Source organism: Astatotilapia calliptera, chromosome 7, assembly GCF_964374335.1.
Source record: "Astatotilapia calliptera chromosome 7, fAstCal68.1, whole genome shotgun sequence".
NCBI classification, from domain to species: domain Eukaryota; kingdom Metazoa; phylum Chordata; class Actinopteri; order Cichliformes; family Cichlidae; genus Astatotilapia; species Astatotilapia calliptera.
The window spans coordinates 34,501,887-34,526,319 of NC_137428.1; the positions used below are offsets into that span (position 1 = coordinate 34,501,887).

Sequence of the window (24,433 nt, forward strand, 5' to 3'; positions counted from 1 at the left end):
TCAGATCTTTTAATAAGTGCCGCTGTAGATTTTACAGTGCCAGTTGGCTTGACCAGGCCACGCCACAGCCTGTTAAGAAAATCGACGAATCGCAATATAAGCTCAACCAATTCTTGTTTTTTAAAGTCCTTAAGGATATACGCTTTGCAATCATTGCGCCCTGGAAAAAAGAAGTGTAAAGAACTCTATGGTCACCAAATCACATGACATTCATGCTCATGAGTGTATGTAAACATTTGACCACAAATATATATTGATATTTGATATAACATTTGTTTATAACTAGAATTATGAAATAATATCATTATCTTTCACATGATATGTTTTCTACCCCAAATTTAAACCCTCTGCATTTTTGTATGTTTTTTGTTCTGATCAATGACTGTAGAAAAAAAGTCATTGCCCTTTAAAATATTCATTTGGACTGCAGATACCAAAATGCATTTCTTTTTTCCGGTATGTTTGAACTGCCTTCAGAATAAAATTAAGTTTTAAAACATTTCTAATAAGGAATTTTCACAGTTTCTTCCATAGCTTTTCCATGAACAGCAAGAAATAAAACAATGAAAAGATTACACATCATAAGACGTATGGAATATCTGTATGTTTATTATTATTATTAATGGTGGCGATAGTAAGTCGTAGTATTATTTATTTCGAAGGGTCATACCGGAAGTTAACTTGATTTTGCCGGCTAGCTGTATTATGGCGGTGCTAGAAGGAAACTAGATGATGTCTTTTATTTTGCAATGATTTATAGCTTTTGCATTCCCGTCCAGATTACAATATAGAGATATAAATGTGTTACTTCCGTATTAGTTTCTACGCATAGACACGAAGCTTGTTTGGAAAATCCGAGCGTTACGCTTGCTTTGCTAGTGTGCTCCTTGAGAAGTTTAGACATGTGCACACAGACGAAGGCGGCTGCTCTCATGGCCAACATACCGCAGGCAGACATCGACCCTTCCGGAGTATTTAAGTACGTCTTGATCCGTGTTCATAGCCGAGAGGAGGGGGACGACTCGGAGGTGGATATAGTCCGAGGATACGGCTGGGCTGAGTACCACGGTGAGTAAGGACAACGCTCAGAGCGCTCTGTTTTAAGCGTAAAATACACCTCCATCTGCACCTGGACGCACCAGAGATGTACCCCCGAGATCAAACAAACAAACAAACAGATGACCCAGCTTTGCTTCTGTCCTAATACTGACTCATCTCGAGGACCTGTCTCCCACCTCCGTGTTGTTCTTGATTGTCCTCCTACCCTCGCCATACTACAGACTGTATGTAAACGATGGACATAAACAGTTGCCCTCCCAGTGGCTGTTTTGTTGTGGCCATAGTCAGAATTCATCCAAAGCTTTAACAACCTGTCATTAAAAACATGGCCGCAGGTCATTGCACAACATGGATAGCATGCTGTTAATTAACACGCTTGATCAGCATCACTTGTGAGATATTTTGTTTGTTTTTAATGATGATTGGACAGTGCATTGCTCTGAATTGTAGGACAGCATTATTCCCTGTCCTTTCATGAAAGGACAGTGACCAGTGTATCTCCTGCTAAATGAGATGATAAAGGGAGGGACCATGTTGCAAATAATAATATTACTTATAACCAGCTTAATTAACCCCATCTAGATGGGACTGGCAAAAGAGAGAACCCAAATAAGTTCATATAAACACAGTTATACTGTTGTCACAAGACGCACTCTAACAATTGTGCCCATTGATGATGAGGTCAGAGATTGGTCTAAAGTAAAAGATTTTCATGTCATTTCTCAAGTGGTGCATTAAAAAATTAATTATTTTGAGTTTCATAATAATTTGAATCTGCCTCCCCATAGTTTCCTGTTCTACCTCCGCATATAACCAACATTAGGATGTGTCTAGGTGTCCACAGGTGTGCGCACATGATTTCTTCCCTGAACTTATGTTCACTTTGAAATCAGTGTGTGTGTGTGAGAGAGAGAGAGAGAATGAAGCAATGACTCTGATCCATCATAAGGAAAGATAAGTTTTTGTCAGTGCAAAACAGGGTATAGTAAATGCAAGAGAGACAGGTGAGATATTTTAAAAGGGAAAAAACAGACAAACTGGACCTGAAAATATCTTAAAAGTTTATTTTGTGACCCAGAAAGAGTAAATGGCCTGTATTTGTATAGCGCTTTTCTATTCCCTAAGAACCCCAAAGCGAGTAAGTAGAAGTAATAAGAGTAATATTAAAACTAAAAGGAGGACGCATTTGTCGGCTGCATTCGGAGTCTACGAATTTGGACAGCCTTTGGTGCATCGCTGTGACGTAATCCGTCTACACATGCGGCCTCAGGAGGATGCAGCCCATGAATTTGGACACCCCCTATATCCCTGTCCCATCCTGATCACGCCAAAAATAATCTTAACATGTTCAATTTAGCTGCTTCCAGCTAGGCCTCGCCTATTTTTTTTTTTTAAGTTTTGTTTTTTTCTTTTTTCTTTTTTTGCTACTTCACTCAATCCTATCAATCAATCAATTTATTTATAAGCACATTTAAAAACAACACAGGTTGACCAAAGTGCTGTACGTAGTAAAAAAAAGTAAAAAGCATCACTCTGTGTTCCACCCTCTTCTTAATGTCTACCACAGCCATCCCAGTCCTTTTTGCATATCCACCACCATCTATCGTTCAACATTTCTCTCCTTAACACCTTATCGCCTCTGTTCCTGCATGTCCACTGAAGTCTACTTTAATATCCACTCACGCCCTCCGTCAGAATCACGCCTTCAATTTCCAGCTTCAAACTCATAATCCTGTCTGACAGTCTTCACCTCCACAACATTCTTCATATACTCTTGTCAAGATTACCTCTACTCTATTTTACTTCATATCTACACCATAGTAGAACTATCTCGATCCACCTCCAATGCTTCTGGCCTCGCTTCCGTTCCAGCTGTTTTTCTGCACACACAATATATCTACTAATCTTCCCCCATTCATAAATGCTCTCTGTTTACCAGACAGTTTCTACACTTAAAGTCCCTGCTCTCTCCTTCACACTCCTAATTTTCCTTCAGTCTCGCTGCCTCCTAACATGCCTTCTCCCTTTCCTTTTCCTTTGTCTTTGGCCAACACAAGGCAAAGTTTCAGCACAGTTTCTAAGGTCAGCCTGTTGGCCAGCAGCATCATTTTTACTTCTTTTTTTTGTCAGGGTAATATCTTATCTACTACTACTCTAAATTGCTATTCTAATATAAATATGTATAATTTATATGGATTTCTTTCTATTCAACACAATTCATAATATAAATATTAAATGGAAAAAGTAAAATGTATAGACTTTGTTTCTATTACCCAGTTATTAGTAAGTACATTAAGCAAACATTACTAAGAAATGAACAAAGAATCTCTGTGTGGCTCAAGCACACGGCCACAATATGCTCAAATATCCCTCATGCCACAGATAAAGTGCGGCCTAGAGAATCCACATTTCCCCAACCAGTCAAAAGATCTGTAGACTTTATGCATGGCTCTGCCCCTATCCCCTACCCAACCTCCACCTTTCCTCCGCTTTGTCTCTTTTATATTGTGGAGGAGGAATTATCACCACCTCCAGCCTGTCGTTGATAGCTCTGTGCAGACCATACATTAAGGCCTCACCGTGCCTGCGCTTTCTCCTCAGGCTCAGCTTTTCACTTTTTCACAGTTTTGACCTTTTCTCCTCCCTATGAGCTGCACGACGAGCTTGTTGTGCTCCTTGGTTCTATAGGGGAAGCAAAGACACTGTTTTACATCTAATGTATATTTTACATGTCTGTGCACTCATTGACCGACTGCCTCATTTTGGCTTTGGAATTTTGTAATGAAGGGATGTTTATGTAATCCGTTGGTGCTTATTATGTAGTATTGGTACACAATATGGAGCGGCACAAAATATTATAAACACTGTATAATAACAGGCAGCCTTCAGGATAACCGCAGACTTTATGAATGCAATACTGATGGCTTTGCATTTAGTAATGACAGGTCTGTGCTGCTCTCTGCTGGACAACACTGAAAGCACAGTACATGCAATTTTATTTAACAGCTGACCAACCTCATGAAACTCAATGAACACTGTATGGACACATCCACATACCAAGCAGGCATTTGAAATTATAAATAAAACTCCAGTTACAAACTCTAAGTCACCAAGCTATATTTTCTAAGGCAATAATTCATACTTTGATGTAGAAAATATTCCAAAAACTTTGTTTCTGAGTTGTATCCATCCTTTTCCCAGCTGACATCTATGAGAAGGTAGCAGAGGAGCTGGAAAGGGACGGGCACTTGGACTGTGAGTGTATAGGAGGAGGGAGAATCAAACATGACCCCCAGGCCAAGAAGATCCATGTCTACGGATACTCCATGGTGGGTGATTCTGATCTGTAAATACTGAGAAAGTATGAATACAATGATGGTTTTTGGGTTTTTTTAGTGGTTTAAATCAAATGTTATTTCATCTTTCTGATGAAACACTGATGTGTCTTTTTTGATCACAGGGATTCGGAAGAGCAAACCATGCAGTGACCACTGAGAAACTCAAGGTTCGGTATCCAGACTATGAGGTGACCTGGGATAATGAAGGCTACTGAAATAAACTTTAAACAGCTTCTACTTAATTCCCTGTAACCCTGGACTGATGTATTTTTTTTGTAACCCTTCGTTATCAGGCTAAACACATTTAGGATTTTTCTTTTTATTAATACAACAGCTTTAAGTTTTCACCTTCCTTCCTTGTGTAAAACATAACAGCTTTTCATAGTGTAGCTAATAATTTAATGAATTTGTCATGTGGAAACATTTAAAATAAATGACTGCCTGCGCTGGCTTTGCAGATTACCGCCTCTCCTTCACTGACTCGTTTTAGAGTCATGATCCCTCATAAATTTCTTTGGAAATTTAAGTTACAAAGCAAATCTTACAAGTTTTGATGTGGGGTTTTATTGTGAAATGTGTGCTTATATTATGTGCCTCTTTCCTGCAGAGCAGAAAAATGACAACACCCCATCTCTTTGCTTATCTTACTTTTTACAGCAGCTATGGTCCAGATTCCAGCGTGCTGTAAACTGTTGATTAAAATGGGCACAGTTGCTAGATAAAAGTAAATGAACTTGATGCTCCTGATTACTACCATTGTGCTGAAGTATTCTGAAATGATTCTGACATTCTGACATATAGGATCCAATATTTATAATATATACCCAAAAATCCAATATTCTGATATATCATCTGATATTTACCCAGTGTGCGTAGCACAGGTATTTCTCTCGATTTCTGACAGGTTTACAAAATGACTTGCATTTTTTTAAGCAATATAACTGAAAATAAGTGACTGAGATCATAAGTTCATCAGGAACATATTCAGTGAGGTCAGGTCAGATTTAACAAGCCAATTTTCCCATAGACTTCCATAAGCCTGGAAGTGTTTGCAACCAAGGCTATTGCCATCTGTTGGCTTTTTAATTATCAGATATATGCTAATTAGTGCTTGTAGAGACTAATAAAATACTAGAATTTCACTCAACAAAACTGAAGAACAAACGTCTTGGGTAAGTTGTATCACACATAAAGACACATTATTAGTCAGATTATTCCATTAAAATGCTTCAAAATGGGCCAACACCACAAACACAGTGGAGATGAGCTCAGTGACTCAGTAGGGAGGTCAGGCAGTTGGCAGTTCTCAATCAACTGCAAATTTCTCTAAATCCATGACCTAACAGAATTGAGGGTTTGTTTGTTTGTTTGTTTTGTAAATTAAGCATGTCATACTTTATGGCTTTATGGGGAAAAAATGTTTACAAAATGAACACTGAATAAGACTTAAACTAGTGACTGAGGCCATAAACTTATCAGGAATAGGTTTACTGCATTCATAAAGCAGGTGAACTAAAGCAAGGTGGCCCCTTGCTGCCATAACAAACAATACTGGTTTAATGCTGTTCCACACTGGCTTCCATTTTCAGATTTGGAAACTATGTATAACTTTTCTATACAGCATATGATCCACAGCATATTTATGCCAGGACAGAAACCTGACAACACATTTTTTATTCTACATATGTTCAAACAGTACCTGAAACACAATTCACAATGTATAACATGTGTTAGAAAATACATATTAATAATCAGTAAAGATAACTGTGGCTAAAAATGCATTCAAATGTTTAATTTAAAATAGACAGTCATGTAAAAAAAAAGAAAAAGACATTTTTCACAGGGCTCTAATGCAGTTCTGTGAAGGACTAAGTATCCTTACGGCTTCCATGGTAAGTAGCAGCTAGGTGCTCCTAATCTGATGCAATTGATTAATTGATCATCACTAAGTGTGAGCATCTCTTCCAAGAAGATTTAGCATTTTCCCGGTCGGAGCTTTCAAGTGTTAACACAGCGCCACGTTCTTCCCAAGAGTGGGCACCTCAGTAAATTCGACCCAAGGTCAGACCGTGCAACGCTCAGAGAAATATAAAACAAACCCAACAGCTACAACTTAGACTCTACAGACCTCAGTTAACATGTTAAATGTAACAACTGTAAAAAGAACATGTATGGTTTCTTTGGAAGGATTGCCCCGGCGTGCCATGGTCTCTTAAAAGAACATGGCAGCACATCTTATATTTGCAAAATTGCACGTAAACACACCACAAGTCTTCAGGACCTTACTCAACCAAAGTAGAGATGTTTGGTCATAATGTGCGGTGCCACATTTGAAGAAAACCAAACATGGCTAATGGCAAATGCCTTATACCAACTGCCACGCATGGTGGTGGAGGGGTGATGATTTGGGCTTGTTTCAGAGCCACAGGATCCGGGCACCTCTCCTGTCACTGAGTCAACCGTGAGCGCCTTTGAATACCAATGGATTCTAGAATGCAGTGTTATAAACTGCACCTATTAATAAAGACAAAGATAAATGAATCTACTGAGGTAATGATGTTGGAGTAATGCATGCGTGACTTAAAGCAGGATGCTGCCCATGTTTCTGTCTTAAATACCTATGCAGCATGACTGAGGTAAGCTAAAATCGCTTCCGTAAACTGCACTTTGCATCTGCTTTGCTCTGCATTTCTATATCCGCCAAGTAAATGAGCAATGTCCGGACATCCGCCATCGTTTGTAGGAGATTATTTTATAATTGTTGGCTGCTGTTGCATGATGGGTGATTTTAAAGTCCAACTGTTATCTCTCATGCACAGAGAAGAGGTCAGAGTCAACAATAAAGTCTCTGCAGGTTGATGTGGTGCAAGAAGGGAGAAAAAGAAGATGTTTCATGTGAGGAGCTTAGCGCTCATTCTGCTGTGGGCTCTGCAGTGGGGTAAGAAAACCTTCAATTAGATTTTAATTATGTGCAGCAATAATGGTGCTAACTATTCCAAACTGAACTTGTGCAGCCCTGCTACACATAGATTGAAATAATGTCTTGACAAGTCAGTTGATTTTGGATTTTTTAATCAAGCCACAGTCAGTAAAAAACTAAAAAATTAGTATTTGATAAAGAAGCCACAAGCAGTTGAAAGATTTTCTCTTTCATCTCAGTCTCAGATGCACAACTGTTGTTGCTATGGAGGTTTTTGCTATCTTTGGGAATTTAGGCAACCTGGCATTTGTTTTCCATCTGATAATTAAAGATCCACAGACAGAACAGACATGTTGAGACAGAACATATAATTAACCTTAATATTTAATATCACAAATATAAAGGATAAAGAAATGCTCAATGGGGTTTTGAGTATTTCACAACTCTAAGAGTCCAGAGAAGACTTCAATATTTCAGGTAATTTTTGATGTCAGGTAATAACTCCTTACTAAAAATGTGAGCTTTCATGTGTGATTTATTTTCTAACAAAATGATGATGTGATGTCTTCTGGGATATTCAGACTCAAAAATCAAATGTCTGGTGTCCTGTCTATTTTCTAGCTATTAGGTTACTGAATCATAAAGTCTTGAGTCTTAGTCAGAGACGTTTGGTTGGACAGATGCCTTCAGTGGATGGTGTCACCCTGATTACCTCTCTGCGGTCTTTGAGCCTGTTGGCATTAGATGGGTTGTAAACCTTTGAGTCATGAGTCATGAGAGAGTTTGGGCCTGAGTCACACACCCAGAAGCAAAGATGGAAAATATTTGAGTATTTTCAATCTTTGGCTGGAAGATATTTGCATATTTACATCAGCTCTGACAGGTTAAGGCTTCTACTAATAACCTGTTGTCTTTTAATAGGAAAGGCTACAGTTATTTTTTGCAGTCCATAGTGATCATTGGTCTGATTTTTGACCATCTCATACACCCTTGATCAGCAAGTGTAATTTCACAGGACAAAAGAAAAAAAAAAGAATTTTGTGTTTCATATTCTTATCCAGCTGCTGGCTCTTCAGCTCAGTCGTGTCAAGCTCCTGGGGGGAAATGTAACTTTGTGCAAGACTGTCCAGACTGGAGTGATGAGCAAGGCTGTGGTAAGTTTTAAAAATGTAATTTAGTCCCATCTATAATCGGATTTTTATTTTATTTTTTTGCCATTTCTTGTCAGATTTGTCTCAAAAACTGGAAAATGCTTCAGTGCTGAGTATGCTGAATATTGTATTTATTGTATTTAGGACAGTGCATGATATTGAACATAAATGTAAAAAAAATTACATGAATGTAAACATACCAGATTATAGCCAAGGGCTAATTTCCATCTGTTGTCCTTAAGCATAAAATGTGATTATATGATTAGCATCACCCATAGATTTGACTTGACTATATCAATGTGATCATGTTACATGATCATTATGGTCTCATTAAGCTTCTGTGTTTTATTGACATTCTGAAAGGGGAATTTTAACTAATTTTGAGATGCTGGTCACTTATGTTCAAATAAAACAATCATCATATTTAAGATAAAAATTAAAAGACCCTGATTTTGCATCTGTGGCATCTGCTTGCTACGGGAAAACTTAGCGGTTTCTAAGGTTTGGTCACAATTTCTAGATTTTATACCTACACAGCAGGAAAATTTTACTCCAAATTATGGTAGGGTAAATAGTTTTCTTAGTGGAAGACCTCTCCTGTAATACACAGTATTATAACAACTGAATGCTCTGTCACCCCTGTGAAAGGCTACAATGGAAAGGGGTTTGTGTGTGACTTTGAGGATGAAGGAATGTGTGGATGGGCTGACACGTCGCCCAGTGCACAATACAAATGGGAGAGACATCAGAGAGGGGAAACAGTGCCTGACAGTGGACCGTCCACCGATTACACCACCGGCACAGCCATAGGTATTGTACAGTCTTTTTTATTGTCATGTTTATAGTCAAAGCTGTATTATTGCAAGTATTTTAGAGAGTCATCCTGCATTAAACTGGAATGGTAATATCTTAAAATGTTCTAATCAATATGTCTTTTTACAAAGGTTGGTTCATGGGAATCAGTGCAGTGAATGAAGACTTGCTCCACACTGCAGTTTTAATCTCTCCAGAGATTAATCAGTCTTCAACAACGTGTCGCCTTCGCCTCAGATACTTCCTGTGGGACTCGGGTAATGATGGCAAATAACTGCATGTCATATATTTAGATAACCAGGTTTTTTCCTCTCCGTCTCTCTCTGTTAGTCCTGTTTTTGGTCATAACAAGCCCTACCTTTAAAAATGTACAATGTTTCTTTAACAATCTTTAAAGATAAAATGTATTTCCCCTGCAGCTGTCGTGCTAATGAATACTTTAATGTTTACTTTTTACTGTAGGTAACACCGGTCTGGGATCTACGCCCTTGTGGGCATCTGTCCTCTACCCAGGTGGTGAAGAGGCTGTTGTTTGGCGTCCTGAGGCCTCCAGTGTTCGTGCCTGGAGGGAAGCTCTCATCTTTCTGGGCCGGATTCCCTCAACTTTTCAAATCCGTCTTCACTCGCTGCGGTCAGTGGGACAAAGAGGAGATGTGGCCATAGACCAGCTGGAGTTTCTAGACTGTGCTCTTCCCTGTAAGCCCCTCAAAAGATCCCATTTGTCCCTGCCTTTTTTCAAGTCCTTGCAGAGTGTTTTACAATCAATTAATTCCAGTAAACTGATTCATAAGTGATAGTTTTTTATTTTCTCTTGATCATCAGCACCAGTCCCCGGGGGAAACTGTTCAGCAGGGATGGTGAAGTGTAACAACGAGGCCTGTGTGGAGGAGCGCCATCTCTGTGATGGCAGCGATGACTGTGGTGATGGATCTGATGAGCTCAACTGCAGTGAGAAATCTAATTTCACCTGAATCCCATAATAAATATGTAGGAATATTTTAGTCACAATACAAAGTAATAAAATTGGTGGGGAAAACAGACTTATTGTTCACAAAAGTTCAATCAAATTAAAAAAATGTCTGCAAATGTCACTGGAAGTACGTTCAGACACAGCTATAGTCCCAGTCGATGCGCCGGTGTGTACAAGCGTATTTTACATGGTGGTGTAGCACCACCATGTATTTTGATCAGTGTGCTAAAACCACTTTTGTAGTCCTAACCATCAGCTGACCTAACCAAAAATGTCATCATCATATCATCAGTGAATGACACGCGGCTCTTTGCTCTTGAATAGGACACCTGTGCACAGGGTCCTTTGTCCCTTTTAGCAGAAGTGACATAGAGTAATAGGCCTGTGCAATTAATACAAATTAAAACGTAATTACAATTATAATTTCAAGCATGTGTGAAAATATTGCTAAGATGCATTTGTTTTTTCTATGGCACTTCTTTGTTTATTGTTATCAAGCTAAAACTCCAAACTCAGTCTCCAACAGTGTGTGGCAGGTTTAGTTCAGATTGGAAGACAGACTGACTTTTGTCAACAGGAATAATAAAACGTGGTTAAAATAATAAAACTGACAAGGAACAACAAATCCAAATCCATTGTCAGTACGATTTAAAATAATCATGAGTGCCTTGGGTTGCAAAAAGAAGATGTGTTATTATATAAGGCAGTGGAAAAGCGGTTCTTGTGTATTTTGCTCAGTTGCCTCAGAATAAACATTCCTGTAGAAGCGACTCATATCAATATCATCTTTTAGCTTTTGTAAGAAATGCTGAAATCAGAATGAATCATCTTACATTAAATATCTTTGTCAAAAGGAGCTTTTTATTGGTAAGGACCAAACTGTCTTCATGTTAATATTTTAAGCAAAATTACTCCCAACAAAGTGCTGCGGCTGGAATGGCTGCCATGTTTCCCAGTAACAAAAAACCTGATTTTGTACTCAGTACTTTGTAAAACAGAGTTTGCTTGAAGGAGGTTGCTTGTGATCGAGAGGCAACACAGGTATTGGGCAAAGATCGGTATGTATTTTTAAATAATATTTATAAACCAGGTTTAAGGCTTTAAAAAAGTTGCCACGATGACCATGTCCATCTTTTATGGACAGTACACTTCATGATGATGACTATTTGTTCCGTCTTTGTTTGTTGCGTCCCCAGCTCAATATGAGTCCTGTGACTTTGAGGAAGGCCTGTGCATTTGGGACCTAAGGTCAATTTCATCATTGAAATGGGTAAGGACAAATCAGACACAGATCACCAACACAGATCCTCTGAAAGGACCAGGCAGAGATCATTCTAGTAACTCAGCATCAGGTATGATATTCAGACAAATCAGAAGACCCTTTTGTATTTTTGATACTGAAGCTATCCTATTACTCCTTACTGCTAGTATTTGAAATGCTTTTGTATTAGAAATAAAAGGCAGATTTAAAAAAATACTATGTCATTGTTTTTATTTCAGGTCATTTTCTCTATGTTACGGTCCCTGATGAGGGTCTCAAAGGGGACTGGGCCTCCTTCCAAAGTCACTCTCTTGAACCCACCAACAGTTCACATCCTTGTAAGGTGAGTCCAAAACTGATGCCTTCGTTCTTCAGCGGCTTTTACTTTTACTGTTTCACAGTAGTCTGAAACATTCAAATGCTTTGAAAAGGTAAAAATGTGGAAAATGTTATTCACAAATTGAATTAACAGTCACATAAGGGTTATTGTTTTTTTTAAAGTATACTTTCTTATTTTAAAAAAAAAGGGGGGGGGGGGGGGGAGGAGGGCAGGGATAGCTCAGTAGGTAGAGTCGTGGCCCCATGATCGGAAGGTCGGTGGTTTGAATCCACTGAACGCCTACCCTGAGGTACCCCTGAGCAAGGTACCGTCCCTACACACTGCTCCTCGGGCACCCAATGGCTGCCCACTGCTTCACTGAGTGAATGGGTTAAATGCAGAGAGTAATTTCCCCACGGGGATCAATAAAGTACACTTTCTTTCTTTCTTAAATTCCTGGAGAGAAAAGCATTTTTTCATCCCTCATCTTTAAATTAAAATTGTTAACAATAATTTGAATTCAATTCCTAATTTCACGAGTTTACTGCACCTGCCTGTTGTAGATGGTGATGTACACTCACCAGTTTGGGCCGAGGTCGGGGGGTTTGACGGTGTTGGTTGCAGATAAATATATCTACCCAGTGTGGGAAAGAGGTGGCTCTCTAGGTGATCTCTGGGTAAAGGCAGAGGTGGAGATTGTCACCAACGTCACTTTCCAGGTAAGTGCCTCTCACAGGTGAATTAATAACCGTAATAGGGAAGCTGGGCTTCACCCATTCCAACTCTAAAATAGGGATATTGATGGGTTACGACTACAAATCTTAAAAAAAACAAACCCTGAATAGCAAAGAAGTTATTACATAAGGTAAAGATCAGTAAAATTAGGTTTTTGTAAGTAGGTAAAGTTTACAGAATCAGTTAAGTCTGGCCACAGAAATTCATGTAGCTCGGAGGTGCGATGATTTGATAAGAGATGATTCATCCAAGCCACTACAGTAATCTATGTAATGTTTACTGCTAATACTGAGATTGGTGTTTTGGTGAGCCAATTAAGGATAGCTGGGAGTCATCGTTTAATCAAACACTTTTCCACACAGAAAACTTTAAATTCTTAATACATGAACATTATGAAATAGTTCAGAGGGAAGTTGATGTTGTGAAGGCAACAGTGGTTAAATTTTAACTTTAAGCTTAAATAATTAAAATATGAGGGAAAATATTTTTACCTTTTCACATATACTTTAATTTACTTTAACGGAAATGATGGTGATTATTCAGTTCAGTTCAATTCCATGTAATATACCAAAAGCCGCTTTATATCATAATGTAAAGACCCTGCAATACTGGGTCTCCATGTACCTATGTAATTAATGCACACAAATCCATATATATATATTTTTTTTTTTTCATTATTGTTCTACTAATATATATAAGAAATATATCATAATATAATATATTTAAAAAATAACATTTAAATGTAAACATTTAAAATGAATATAACATCGCCTAAAAAGCAAACAACAACATTTTATAGATCGCATTAAACCAAAGCTTCTCAGCTCTAGCGTACAGCTTCTACATGCGCATAAATAATCGAAAATCAAAAGTTTCTGACTTTAAAATAAAAAACATTTGAGATCTGAATGTAATACTCAATAGAAAGAAAAGAACAGTTTACATGCGACAAATGAAGAATAAAAGAAAAGAAAACATCTCTTTTAATTTGAGTTTACGTGACTACTAAATGTAATTTAGTATTTTTGTACTCACAAAATTCAAAAATCCAGCAGCTTGGAAATAAGCGATTTAGTTGTTGTTGGGCTTTGTTTTTTTGTTTTTTTACCTCTTTTATAGTGTAACTGATGAGAATTTTAGTTGAAATATAAAATAGCTAATCTGCTCTTTTGAATTATTTTCTCCCTATAGATCCTGATTATGGCAGCAATCAGAAACTTTGCATATGGAGGTATCGCGATTGACAGCATTGTTTTGTCTCCCGAATGCCGCTTATCAAGCAGTAAGCTTCTTAATTGTCTTAACTTTGAGAAAAAACATCTGCAGGGAATAAGTATAAACATCTTGTGTCGTTGAATGACTCTTGCTCATCTATGGAAGTATTATCTCTTCCATAGATAATACTTCTGTTGAAACATTCCCTGGTCCCCCTAAAAATCCATGTGCTGAACCGGATAAGTTGTGTGATTTTCATATTGACTGTGAAGGAGCAGAGGATGAAGCTAAATGTGGTGAGTGTATTCATCCTGCTTATTCGGTTTGACTTTTTTAAAATGGTCTGCAAAGTTTTAAATTATTATAAGACTTTTGATTTTATGAAATGAAGTGATGCTGATTCCAGCAGGGTGTTCCTAAACTTAACCCAACTCTATTAATAATAGCTATTTTATTTCAAGAAGAAGGTTAATATACTTAAAAGAGTCTGCTGGTAAATAATTAACTTGTATTTTACACAATTTCATTGCTAATTTTCAAAAATAAATTAAGTAGGTTGTGTTTATTGCTTTGGTTGCTCCTAAACTTTACAAGTAATGTCTCATGCATGGAACATGTAATATACAAGGTTATTGCTGATTATGGTTGCATTTTTAATCACTGCTGTTAACTGCTGTTTCTTCAAAAACCTCTTCTGCAGGTGATTTCTCTTACTCTCAGGGCAGCTCTGGGTGGACTGACACCAGTCTTGGGGGTCAAGGTTGGGTACTATATCAAAATTCCACAGCCCAGGGTACAGACAGCTCTTTCTGGTATTCATTTATTTATTTGTTTAGTGCTAATTTCATAGTACAATTTATTCCCATGGGTCTATTTTCATCTGTCAGAGGAGTTTCTGTATGTAGCCAAAGCTCCAGGCCAGCAGCTGACTGAAGCCCAAACACGGACCCCCCTCCTAGGCCCCACTGGTCCCAATTGTAGCATGAGCTTTGATTATGCACTAACTGGGAAACCCAGTTATATTGGTAAGTTGTTGCCCTGCAAATCTTTTTATTCTTTCCAGAACACAAACTTGGTATGCTGTAAATAACCCCGGTTGCATCTTTCTGCTGCAGGTGATCTGTCCGTCAGAGTGATCGACAGCTCAATGGGCACGGGGCCTAAATTGTGGGAGTTTAATGGGAAGACTGGACCAGAGGCAGAGAATTGGCAACACGCTGACATACTCATTGGATTCAGGAAAAATCGATTCCAGGTCAGCTTAACTTTAGTCTTGCTGCTCAGGTATTTATCATTTTGCTCAACTAAAGAGATACAACTCCTCTTCTCATTGGCTGACTCTCATAAACAGAAAATTTGAATAGTAGCTGGGTGGGGCTTCTGTGCCACTTTGATGATATCAGCTTTCAGTGAGGTCATCATACAAAGCCCGAGATTAAACATGACCTCATTATTTAAAATATTTACCTTGTTTAACATGAGTGCCCATCGCTCTAACAGTACACATGACATGAGCTATATTATTATATTTTTAACTTCAGTCTGAAAACTATAGTCAAAAGAAAAGAGAGTTTTGGGAGGTTTAAGCAACACACTTTATAGGAAATCTGCCAATGGCACATTCAGAGGAAGTATAAGCTGAACCATCTGCTCATGGATTTGAGATCAGCTGATCTGACACAATTGATGTTGAGTTTCACTTTGTGGCTTGACTAAGCTAATGCTATGCTATTTGTTTTTCTGTAACACAAAATCAAACAATGAAACAGTTAAAATATTATTTAACTCATTAGACCGCTTTGTTTTATCTTCACCAGCTTGCTTTTGAAGCTCACGCTAAGAAACTTTGTCAGTGCTCCAAGATTAAAGTGAAAAATGTCCAATTTAGTGACTGTCATGTTGACTATTATCCATGGTCTCCAACAGGTAACTTTAATATCTACTTATAATTTACATAATTTATGATGCTCAGTTTAAAGTTTTTCCAGTAAATTGTCTAGCACTTGCTTAAACCAACCAGTTTTGTGTGTGTTTGCCCAGGATTGTCATGTAACTTTGAAGAAGGACTGTGTGGATGGTATCAGGACAGCAGCGACAACTTTGACTGGACAATGCTCAGTGGGATGGACCATACTATCAGTGTTGGTAAGCTCATTTCAAATAAATTAATCTAGCATTTTATACAGGCGTTTAATCAGGGAGCATCTCAGATGTACATACTTTTAAATCCTTTCCACAGACTCACTCTCTCTATTAGAAAACCCTCAGTGTGGTTTGGTGCAGGTGTAATGCTCTTAACTGCTGTCAGTAATGATTGGTCCTTGTTAATTGATTTTTTCAGCTGACATTTAGGATGTTATTCTTGTCACAAAGCTGAGAGATGTTTCTTTGCTATAAACTCCTTTCAGTCCCTGTCGATAAATGATGGAAAGCACAGTAAAAGTACTTTGTAATAATTTAATGTAATTTCTTTTGAATAGTTGCCATAAATATAATACAAGTTTGAAAGTGAAGATACTAATTTTGCTAAGCATTATGTCATTGGTATTATACTGTGTCAGTGTCTGATGCCGACCTGTCTGTCTGTTGATGTTCAGGCAGAAGCCTTGTCGTGGACATGAGGAGTCCATACCTGCACGGTTTGTTTGGACGCTTAATTTCCTTTCCACAGTCACCGGGTCCTAAAGATTACTGCCTTTACTTCTTCTACAAAGTCTATGGGCCAAATGCAGGTGATGATAATTTGACTAAAAGAATTTAATATGTAAATTTAGAATGAAAGATTGTTTCTTCAGTAAAAAAAGAAAAACAAACCTTTAACTAGAAATCTCTGATAATTTTCTTCCAGGTACTCTGAATGTGAAGCTAATAGATAACAAAGGTTTTGAGATGGTCCTGTGGACCCACAGTGGAGCTCGTGGAAATGTTTGGCATGAAGCACAATGCCCAGTACCGCACCAGATCTCAAAATTTCATGTATGTAATGACTGCACACAGCACCAGTGAAATTACTAAAACAAGGAAATCCATCCTTTTTTCTTCAGCACTTATCCAACTGAGGGTCATGGGTACTGTAGCCTATCCCAGCTGACACAAAGTGAAACTGATTTTAAACAAATGGTTTGAGTTTTTGGAGAAACTTTGCCCACTTGTGGTAAAACAAAACATCATTGCAGCTGTAAGGGAGTAGATGCCCTTCACAGGTAGACCTATCCTGCCTGCCGCTGGTTTAAAATGCAGCACTGACGCTTTTTGCTTTTATGAAGAATAAAGACCACATCTCCCTTTAACTCATCACTGAGTACAAGTGAAGTGCAGAAATTATTTTGGTCAGTTTTTTAACAGCTGAACCTCTCTTCACCTCCAAAGATCTTAAATATGTATAACGACCCACAATTTTTCTTTATCATTTTTACCATGATGCCATGCCCACTTATGCCAGCTTTCTGTCTTATGTTTGTATTTTTTGTTGCTTGTGCATGTTTTTATTAATTTACTTCTGTCTGCTTATTTATGCTTATGTTTCATCTGAAACATAGATATCAAGTTTCTGTCAATGACATTGTCCAGTATTTGTTGTTTTAAAATCCCCTGTACACATTAATTAACTTGGCTTTTTAATAGGAATAGTTAATAACATCTTCCTTCTCTTCCAATTCATCAACAGCTGATGTTTGAAGCCGTTCGCTCTGGCTATGATGGACTCATTGCCATTGACGATGTGGCATTCTTGGAGGGTCCCTGTACCAACCCAAGGATGTGTTCCTTTGAAGGCCAACAGTGTGGGTACACCAGCTCTAGTAAAGATCAGTGGCTCCACCGTAGCGGATACACATCCACATCAAATGGGCCCAAATTTGATCACACCCTGGAGACTGAACAGGGTGAGAAACACCCCTGCTGTTTAACATTAGAATATACATGCAGGAGACTGAGAAATTGAGAATTGTGTTCATGCGCTGTATGGTCTCTATCCAGGTTTCTACATGGTTGTTAACACTGGAGCAAGCATCCTTCCCTCAGGTAGCACTGCAGTCCTCACCTCATCTGTTCGCCAAGGAACTACCCGTACTGAGTGTCTAAATTTCTGGTATCACATGGGAGGAGTGAATCCAGGTGGGCCAGCTTCACAGAGGAAAACACAGACACACACATAAAGTTAAACTAATGGAGTGTGTCCCATAGGTTCTCTTACAGTGTATATGAAGCCAGTGAAGGGAGAGCGGGTCAAGCTATTTACAAACAACCTGAATCAAGGAGATGTGTGGCGTCATGGCTATGGCAACATTTCGAGCTCCCTTGAGGACTGGCAGGTAAGTGTGAAGGCAGATACAGACTTTTTAAGCCACTTTTAATGTGATTAATTTATCCTTCACATAAAATAAACTACTCATTTAATAAACTCATTTATCTAAAAATATGAACATGTGTGAATTCAATTTTCAGCAGTCTGCCTGAGTCACTCACACTCTCCGCTCTCTCTATACTGTGCAAAAATTTCGAGCCATCTCACTGTCATCCCATTAGCAAAGAACCAATTTTAGTTTGCATTTCTAGACACATCATTTGTTCCACTTTCTTTAGCTGAATAACACATAACACACATAACACAGTTTGAAAGGCATAAAACAGTCATTTTACACCAACAAAGTGATTCCCATAATGCCATTAGCTGAAAACTTTGGCATGGTGTGCACTATGCACTTAAAAAATCTGAGGAAACCAGATAAGTATCTACAGCAGGTGTATCTGTGAGCTATGAACTTAATTAATAGGGAAAAAAAATCATTATCTGATTGGCAACAGCTTCATTTTTCAGCATGCTAATGATCCCAGACACACTGTCAATGCAGTAAAAGCATATCTGTGTCATGACGCTGTGTGTGGCAGGCAGGTTAGGACCCAAATGTAGGACTGAACTTAACAGCTTTATTTCTGGAAAATACAAATAACTAAATCTAAGTAACTTAACTGACCGGTTCTCCTAGAAACATACACTGCAGGCACTGAACAAAGGGGGCAAACAGCAAGAGGGAGATCATCACAAGGAGCACAAAAAGACACAGACAATATATATACATGAAGGAATCAGGGCAGAGAGGAAACACCTGGGGAACACGGCTGGATTATAATCTAACTGGCAAGACAGGGGAACAAACACTGAGACGTGACTGACTAAACAGAGAGAGAGCAAGAGACACATTGAAAATATATAACTACAGAATTATGACTATACATGGGGCATGGAACAGAGGGGAGGCTTGACAACAGAAATGTAAAGACTAGATAAGAAAACTAAGGTGACCTAAGAATACAAATGTTAAACAGAAGGCTAACAACTATAATAACCAAAACAAGGAACAGAATCTTAACCTCAGAATATTAAATAAACCAAAATCAAAAGTCCAAACACAGAAACGATGGGTCACAGACCCGTGACAATGACAATCTGGATAGAAAAACACACAGTGGAACACTATCAATCGTGGTTCAACCTCCCTAAATCCAGGACCTCAGCATTTCTGAAGCAATGTGGGATCATTTTGACAGAGAATTTGGAGAAAAACGAAGGCAGATCCAAGAAAGCCAAGAAATAACTTTTAATTTCCTTCAAGATGCCTGGAGAACTATCCCTGAAAACTACTTAAAGAGATTACTGAGGGTCTGTGTGGAAGAATAAAGGTGGTCATATCAAATAATGGCTTTCAATTAGAATTCTACAAATTGTGTTTTTGTGTTGTACAGTGAATCTTCATGCAACTACTTCAGGTTTTCATAGCAAAAAACAAAGAAATGAGTGGTGCCTCAAGACTTTTGCACAGTAGCTTTTGATCTAAGGACTTTGTGCCCGCTGTTCAAAGCTTATTTTGTGGTAATTTTCTTCTGCAGTTGGAATTTGAGGTTGTCGGAGCTGGAGGGAAAGACACTTGCATTGCAATCGATGACATCTTTCTTTCACATTATCCCTGTGAAAATCAAGGTTTGTACTGACATGCCTCATCAAGATTGAAATCACTACAGATTTTAAGACTGCAGTAAAAGCAGCACGCAGCTCTATGTATCTAGATACTTTTCCTCATGGGCTTTAACCAAGGATCCCGCTAAGACTTTAAGACTACAGTAAAAATGACTTAAAAATATTACATTCTTTAGACATATTTTTGTTTGTCTTCCATTTTGTGCTGCATATTTAAAATTGTGGCTTCAGTGTGTCTGTACTATGTGGTTACACTATGCTGAGTTAGAACAGGTTTTTTTTAAGTCTGAGGCTGGATGATGCTCTTAAAGGCTAGAGAAGTCTTTTACTCACCACTGGCCACAGGCCAAAGAAAATAATGCACTTAGTGTTGCACTCCTGCGGTGAGTGAAACCACAATTGCCTACAGTACCACCTAGAGAAGGTGTAAGCCAATTTGCACTGGTGTATTTTTATGTCTTTAACCCACTAAAATAAAGGCCTTATATTAGTTTTCAAAAACTACTCCGAGTACATGACTACCTCCTCTATAATATTTTATCCTACTCAATATTGCACAATTATAGCGTAATATTTATTTTGTTAGATTCCCCAGGTTCCAAGTGTAGTATGGAGAGAGGCATGTGCAGCTGGAGCAACACTCAGAACATGACCATAGACAAACTGGACTGGGAGCTGACGAGTGCAGAGATGGAACGTCACTACCCAATCCCACTTGACGACCACACTTTGGGCACAGAAAAAGGTAAAACCAGAGAGAAACAAACAACTAGACAGCTGGCGGATGCTGCAAAGTCACACTTCTTATCTTCTTTTTCAAAACACCCTTCTTTTCTTTTCTGCAAGGTCACTTCCTGTTCTTTCCAAGCAGCAATCGGACAGAAGTGAGTCAAAACGCTCTACTGCTGAGCCCTCACCTGCCCCCTACTAAGGGCACCTGCCTGAAGTTCTGGGTCTATAAAAGCCAGTCATGTAAGAAAGAAAAAACATATTCAATTTATGTCAGTTTTGAATGCATTTACCTGTAAATATTTTTAACCTTTTTTATGAATGACTTCAGCGGACTGCCAGCTAAAAGTATGGAGACTCTCCGAAGGTCGTTTCAACCCGCTGGCTGAGACCGAACTTGTTGGACTGTGGAAACGTTTTGACATCGACATCACATCTACTGAGAAATACCAGGTCAGGCTCACTTTTATAACAAATGGCTGAATACACTTAGTGACTTGCTGTTGTATGTAAGCATGTACGACCTACTGCAATCTCTGCTGTCATCTTACTTTTCCTGTAAACAGATTGTTTTTGAAGGCGTCAAAGGTACAGCAGGTGTGGTAGCTCTGGATGACATCGAATACACCATCGGGATCAACTGTGCTAACAAAGTCACAGATCCAATAAAACGTATGAGCAGAACTCCCAGATTTCTATTCAAACTATTGCAGACTGTATTAGAGGTTTTTAATGTTTCTGCACAATGTGCATGCTCAGATTCAGTGCTGAGAAATTTAAAAAGCAGCAGTCACTGCTAAGATGGTTTTTTTTAAATAAAATAAAATTTCCTAACTGACAAAGTGAATTTAGAACTAATATGCTTTTAATAATATTCAGTTTTTCAGCACTTTTTTTTAACCATTCAACCATTTGACTGAATTTCTAACTACAATGTAAAGTTTGGCTTCACTACATTAATGAGACAAATACTAAATGTTTCCCATCTGTGCTGCAGCCTCCCCAAACCGAAACAATGCAGGAGGGATCGCGGCGTCTGTGATTGTGGTCCTTCTGCTCATCGGCACGTTGGTCGGCCTGCTGGTTTTCTACCTGCGAACACGACAGACATCACCTTCCTCATTTGTTGCTGGTTTCACTAATGAGTCTTATGACACAGACCTCACAGTGAGTAAATCTGACATTCAGACCCTTAAGAACACTTGTCAGAAAGCAAAAGCACAAAAGCATTGCCCATATGATCAAAAATGCTGATTTTTACCTTAATGTGTCTTAATTAATCACTAGTAATTAATTAGAGTTCACTTCAGCAGGACCATGTTACAGTTCCGCAGACCCAAAACCCAGATGGCAGCTGGTTTCAATAATGTCTCTGTGAGTATTTAATATGACATTTGCTGTTTGATTTCCAATCCCTATAAGAGGCAGCTTTATAGACTTTTCTGCCACCAGATGGTAGAAATAAACTCCAGAATACTTCATATAAACTAGCACTTAAACACCAGAGACAAAGTAACATGGTACCTGCTGAAGTCCTATCTGTCGCCACCTGTTAAATCTCTCATTCATACATTTTCTTACCAAAGTGCTGATTCACTGGGTTTTGGCTTCAGAGGCTGTACATGAACATAAAAAATTTTTTTATAGGCTTCTTTATTTCATGTTTGAATTTCATAAATATGTTAATAAATCATGAAATTAATGGTCAAAATAACGGAAAATAGAAGTTATCTTTCATGTAGCAGTTTATCCAAAATTGACATTTTCACTTCACAACAGTCTGACCTTTTTATGTTTTTGCAGGTCTCTTGTAACACCAGAGAAATGGAGGTGGAATGAGACTCAAGGTACAAAGGTTCTGCCACCCAAAGGTGGTTTGTTGAAAAAAGGTGATATCACAGCAGGAGAACTACTTATGTCACCCATACATCACACACACAATATGCAAGCATAGCTCACACACTGACCAACCAAGCTAAGCCTAATTGGTGAAGATACCTCAGATCAGATGTGACTCTGGCTGTGGATGGAAAGAAGACAAAAGGAGGTCTAATGTGTTTTGGATGAAAATGAACTTTCTCTAAATCAAGACTGGGCACAGCCCATGAATGACAGAAATGGCTGTAAGTAGATCCTTTTAGGTGTCTCAGAAACCTCGAACAGTTATAAGTTAATTTTAAGTGCAAGCAGCAGAAAGATTTCAGTAGTTTAAGCCCCCTTTTTATCTTCTAAAATGGGCACTCCTATTTTAGATAAAATAATTTGCTAGTTGTGGGAATAAATACTCAGCATATGGAAAAGTAATATAACTTTGTCTGTTCATAAGTTTTTTTTTCCCAGCTTCAGCCTAGAGACTACATGTTTATAACAGAATAAATGGGCCACTGGAGTTTGAAACTATTAGAGTTTATCAGAACCCTTGAGTTGCAATATGTAAGTGGAGTCCAATTCATATTAGGGACATAAACTCTTAATTTGTTGTTCAAAAAGAAGGAAAGTTGTGGACAAAAGAGAAAAGACTGCAAACACGCAGGTTATAGCCTTGAGAAAGTTGCATTTAAGTGGACGCTGAGGTGCGCTAGTGTTTGTAAAGATTGTTAGAGTAATGCAATGTTTTAGATGTACTGAAGGGTTAATTTTACTCTGTTTTAAAACAAGCTGTGATTGAGCTCTGGTAATAAATAATGATGACTACTGCAAGACCAGTGTTTTTTTCTCTGATCCCAGATAGTACTTCTGGTGTATGCAGGAAGTAGGTCTAAAGATTTTTTCTGAAATCATATTAAAAAAAAACCTATAATTTATTTAAAGATTTGAGTAGTGAATTACCTGTTAATTATAAATTAATCAATAAGCAGTAGAAAATATAAAAGAGTAAATCGGTCATCTGAATAGCTAGCCAAAAGTACGGCTTACTGACAACATTGTTAGCTTCTAAAAGTATAGGTAAATAGTTGTTGGCAGGTTGTATGTAGAAGCTAATGAAATAGCTTGCTAAACAACTGAAAAAGACTGTGAAACCTAGCTAAAATTATGAGTAAAACATATCTAAAACAAAAATGTCTACCTTGATATGTGCAGCTAAATATTAGCAGCTGAATTGTTAGCGAACAGAGTAACAGTTGAAATACAAGTTTTAATGAACACAATTTTTGATAACAGTATATTTATTACTTGAAATAGAAAGGTGAAAGTAGCTAGCAGTGAAGTTGTTAGCTAACAGTGTTGATTAATAGTGAAACTGCATGGATATACACTTTGTTTGGTACACCTGTTGAACTGCTTGTTGACACAAAAATCTTATCAGCCAGCCGCTGCACCAACTTGAGGCATTTAGGTATGGAGATGGCAACCTGCTGAAGTCCAGACCAAGCATCACAATCAGGAAGAAAGGTGATTTAAGTGACTTTGAATGTTGCATGGTCATTGGTACGAGATGGGCCTCCTGCTGATCTGCTAGGATTTTCCCACACAAGCATCTCAGTGGTTTAGAGATAATGGTTATATATATATATATATATATATATATATATATATATATATATATATATACGTACATACATACATGTGGGGCAAAAAAGTATTTAGTCAGCCACCGATTGTGCAAGTTCCCCCACCTAAAATGATGACAGAGGTCAGTAATTTGCACCAGAGGTACACTTCAACTGTGAGAGACAGGATGTGAAAAAAAAAATCCATGAATCCACATGGTAGGATTTGTAAAGAATTTATTCATAAATCAGGGTGGAAAATAAGTATTTGGTTAATAACAAAAATACAACTCAATACTTTGTAACATAACCTTTGTTGGCAATAACAGAGGTCAAACGTTTACTATAGGTCTTTACCAGGTTTGCACACACAGTAGCTGGTATTTTGGCCCATTCCTCCATGCAGATCTTCTCGAGAGCAGTGATGTTTTGGGGCTGTCGCCGAGCAACACGGA

At 38.1% G+C, this 24,433-nt stretch overlaps 2 protein-coding genes across 4 annotated transcripts; both read left to right on the forward strand.

Moving 5' to 3' along the window:
• The first annotated feature begins 666 nt into the window (after window positions 1–666).
• Window positions 667–4,859, forward strand: phpt1 (phosphohistidine phosphatase 1). Its single transcript, XM_026174369.2, has 3 exons — window positions 667–1,068; window positions 4,261–4,388; window positions 4,520–4,859. The coding sequence occupies exons 1-3, from the start codon at window positions 903–905 to the stop codon at window positions 4,610–4,612; spliced, it is 387 nt and encodes a 128-aa protein (XP_026030154.2). The 5' UTR covers window positions 667–902; the 3' UTR covers window positions 4,613–4,859.
• Window positions 4,860–5,114: 255 nt separating this feature from the next.
• On the forward strand, window positions 5,115–23,187 carry mamdc4 (MAM domain containing 4). Of its 3 annotated transcripts, none has more exons than XM_026174367.2 (29): window positions 5,115–7,335; window positions 8,379–8,471; window positions 9,117–9,278; window positions 9,413–9,538; window positions 9,744–9,977; window positions 10,104–10,229; window positions 11,448–11,603; window positions 11,752–11,855; window positions 12,395–12,550; window positions 13,758–13,848; window positions 13,964–14,077; window positions 14,482–14,574; window positions 14,669–14,806; window positions 14,897–15,036; window positions 15,599–15,707; window positions 15,822–15,926; window positions 16,379–16,513; window positions 16,630–16,757; window positions 17,449–17,665; window positions 17,760–17,897; window positions 17,967–18,094; window positions 19,671–19,761; window positions 20,345–20,503; window positions 20,605–20,730; window positions 20,819–20,940; window positions 21,054–21,159; window positions 21,485–21,654; window positions 21,786–21,861; window positions 22,291–23,187. In XM_026174367.2, the coding sequence occupies exons 1-28, from the start codon at window positions 7,284–7,286 to the stop codon at window positions 21,852–21,854; spliced, it is 3,588 nt and encodes a 1,195-aa protein (XP_026030152.2). In that variant the 5' UTR covers window positions 5,115–7,283; the 3' UTR covers window positions 21,855–21,861; window positions 22,291–23,187. The 3 variants fall into 3 exon arrangements, with proteins under 3 accessions (XP_026030152.2, XP_080160585.1, XP_080160586.1); XM_080304459.1 differs by having other exon boundaries at window positions 21,798–21,861; XM_080304460.1 differs by lacking the exon at window positions 21,786–21,861.
• The last annotated feature ends 1,246 nt before the right edge of the window (window positions 23,188–24,433 follow it).

Bases quoted from the DNA above. Each gene is read 5' to 3' on its own strand.
- phpt1 (XM_026174369.2), top strand. From the start codon at position 903: ATGTGCACACAGACGAAGGCGGCTGCTCTCATGGCCAACATACCGCAG. The intron at 1,069-4,260 runs GTGAGTAAGGAC...TCCTTTTCCCAG, and splicing joins CGGCTGGGCTGAGTACCACG to CTGACATCTATGAGAAGGTA. The intron at 4,389-4,519 runs GTGGGTGATTCT...TTTTGATCACAG, and splicing joins ATGTCTACGGATACTCCATG to GGATTCGGAAGAGCAAACCA.
- mamdc4 (XM_026174367.2), top strand. From the start codon at position 7,284: ATGTTTCATGTGAGGAGCTTAGCGCTCATTCTGCTGTGGGCTCTGCAG. The intron at 9,279-9,412 runs GTATTGTACAGT...CTTTTTACAAAG, and splicing joins CACCACCGGCACAGCCATAG to GTTGGTTCATGGGAATCAGT. The intron at 10,230-11,447 runs GTGAGAAATCTA...TTGCGTCCCCAG, and splicing joins ATCTGATGAGCTCAACTGCA to CTCAATATGAGTCCTGTGAC.